Source organism: Mandrillus leucophaeus, unplaced genomic scaffold, assembly GCF_000951045.1.
Source record: "Mandrillus leucophaeus isolate KB7577 unplaced genomic scaffold, Mleu.le_1.0 Scaffold68, whole genome shotgun sequence".
NCBI lineage: Eukaryota > Metazoa > Chordata > Mammalia > Primates > Cercopithecidae > Mandrillus > Mandrillus leucophaeus.
The window spans coordinates 4,328,537-4,331,049 of NW_012107363.1; the positions used below are offsets into that span (position 1 = coordinate 4,328,537).

General features: G+C 65.4%; 1 protein-coding gene across 1 annotated transcript in view; it reads right to left on the minus strand.

Moving 5' to 3' along the window:
* Positions 1 to 2,513, minus strand: part of DOK7 (docking protein 7) — a 33,845-nt gene that overhangs the window by 5,240 nt on the left and 26,092 nt on the right. Inside the window, exon 7 of the mRNA XM_012002197.1 lies at positions 2,404 to 2,511. Coding sequence (XP_011857587.1) covers positions 2,404 to 2,511 — 108 coding nt within the window. The remainder of the gene's footprint in view (positions 1 to 2,403; positions 2,512 to 2,513) is intronic.

Consider the following 2,513-nt stretch of genomic DNA (forward strand, 5'->3'; position numbering starts at 1 on the left):
AGGTGGCTGGGCAACGGAGGAGGACAAGGTGGTAAGAAAAGAACATTTTATTTCCAGTCTAAGAATGTATTACAGTGTCCGGGTTTAGAAACGGCCGACAGCAAAGGGACAAAGTGAGGTGTTCACAGGGAGCTGCTGGACCGTGGTCAGGGCCGGCTCCAGGCTGTGCAAGACGAAGCCACCCAGTGCGTGGACAATGGGCCAGATGCAGCCCCGCCTCCGATGCAGAGCTGCTGAGCACCAAGCGGGGCTGAGCCCTGGGCCTGGGGAAACACAGGCAGGGCCCGGAGCCTCCAGATGCCAAGGCAGCGTTTGGCCCCGCGAGGAGGTGCAGACGGGAGCCAGCGGGGCTCCCACCAGGGACCTGGGGCACGCGGCCCCCCACCGCGGGGTCGGTGGCCGGAACCTTCAGACACCCGGAGCGAGGCCACTCACAAGCATAGTGGGGAGCGGCAGACGGCCCGGCCGCATCCCCACAGGGAAAGGCTATCCAGGGACCCAGCCCCGCCAGCAAGAGGCTCCACGACCCCACACCACCCCCAGGCCACCCTGGGGTGCCCCAGTCTGCTCTCGCCAGAGGGACCTTGCCCCCCCAGCCTTGGGCAGACGACGGTGGGAACACACAGGGCTGAGTGTGGATGACGAGGACTCTGCCGAGAGGGTCCGGGTTCCCAGCAGAGGAGCCACAGCCTCACTCGTCCTGCAACAAGACTGGCGCGGCCAACTCCGGAGGTGCCAGCAGCGAGGGCGATGGTGACGGGCAGCTACTGAGTACCTGAAGAATAACCTCATCACACCCTCAGTGCAGCCCAGCGAGGCGAGGTCTGTCATCCCATTTACAAGAGGAAACTGAGGCTCAGAGACCAGGCACCGCTGCAGAAACCCCTCCAGGACTCCCCTGTCAGAGTCGGTCCCCAACAGGGTGGCAGGCAGGCACCCCCACAGGATGTGCAGGGGTGACTGAGACAAGCCTGGAACTCAGCCCCATATCAGGGAGACAGGCAGGGCAGGGACCCCGGGCTCAGAGCCAGCCCCTCCTGGCCTGGGGTTGGAGGGTCCACCCTCACCCGGACCTGAGGAGCCCCATGCCTGAGCCTGAGGGAGTACTGCAGACCCCACTGTGGTCTCCAGGACACACCCAGGAATGTGCCACATGTGCACACACACACCACACATACCCCACACACCACACGTGCACATCCCAGCCCGAGGGCTGCCCGGAGCCGCCTCTCCACACACCACAGCGTTCAGGCCCAAGGCTGACAAGACGGATGAGGCCTCTCGCACTCTCTGAAACAAAGGCCAAGGAGGCCGGCCCGGGGACTTGGGATCCAGGCAGAGGCCCCGCGTGGAGGGCAGGTAAGGTGGCTGGGCAACGGAGGAGGACAAGGTGGTAAGAAAAGAACATTTTATTTCCAGTCTAAGAATGTATTACAGTGTCCGGGTTTAGAAACGGCCGACAGCAAAGGGACAAAGTGAGGTGTTCACAGGGAGCTGCTGGACCGTGGTCAGGGCCGGCTCCAGGCTGTGCAAGACGAAGCCACCCAGTGCGTGGACAATGGGCCAGATGCAGCCCCGCCTCCGATGCAGAGCTGCTGAGCACCAAGCGGGGCTGAGCCCTGGGCCTGGGGAAACACAGGCAGGGCCCGGAGCCTCCAGATGCCAAGGCAGCGTTTGGCCCCGCGAGGAGGTGCAGACGGGAGCCAGCGGGGCTCCCACCAGGGACCTGGGGCACGCGGCCCCCCACCGCGGGGTCAGCAGGCGAGGCTGCTCCGAGGACACTGCGGGCTGCCAGAGCCTTCCCACAAGGGCTTCATCGGGGAGCAGTAGGGCCCACACCCCAGAGACCCCGAAAGTCACGCAGCCTCCTGAGCTTCAGTTTCTCCCATAGAAGGGGACGAGGGCCAGCGCGCACGGAGCCCGGGTGTCCGGGGTCTCTGTGGTGGCTTGGTGCTTAGCAGGTGGTGTGACTGCACCAGAGAGGTGGCGGGGAGAACCGGCCACCCACGAAGCGGGCGTGAGGCCCGAGGAGGACAAGGCCAGCAGCGGGGCCTCCAGCCCTTGGCGCCCCAGTGCGAGGCACCAGCCAGCAGAGATGCAGCACCCGCCTGATCCTCAGGGTTGGGGGACACAGAGTGAAGCAGCTGGGCCTTGGGGCTCTGGTGACCCCGACCTGCTGGACCCAGAGCCCCTGCCTCCCAGAACTCACCTCCCCATCAGCCCCTTCCTCCACTGGCAGCCACAGGACGCCCCCTCCAACTCCCCTCTCCGGGACACCCCCCAGTCCCTCCCACAGAACACAGAGCAAGGAGGCCAGCGCCACCTCCTCTCCCGTCTGGGGGCACATTCAGCCCCTTTGCAGCCACGAGGCCAGATCTGTGGCTCTCAAGGAGGGGGGTTTACCTTGAGTCCTCCACAGACTGGACATGCCGAAAAGAAAGCCGGGGATGGCCCCGCGTGGGGGCTGCCTGCTTCCCAGGGCTCTCCGGGGGCCGGGCTGGGCAGTGTGGCCT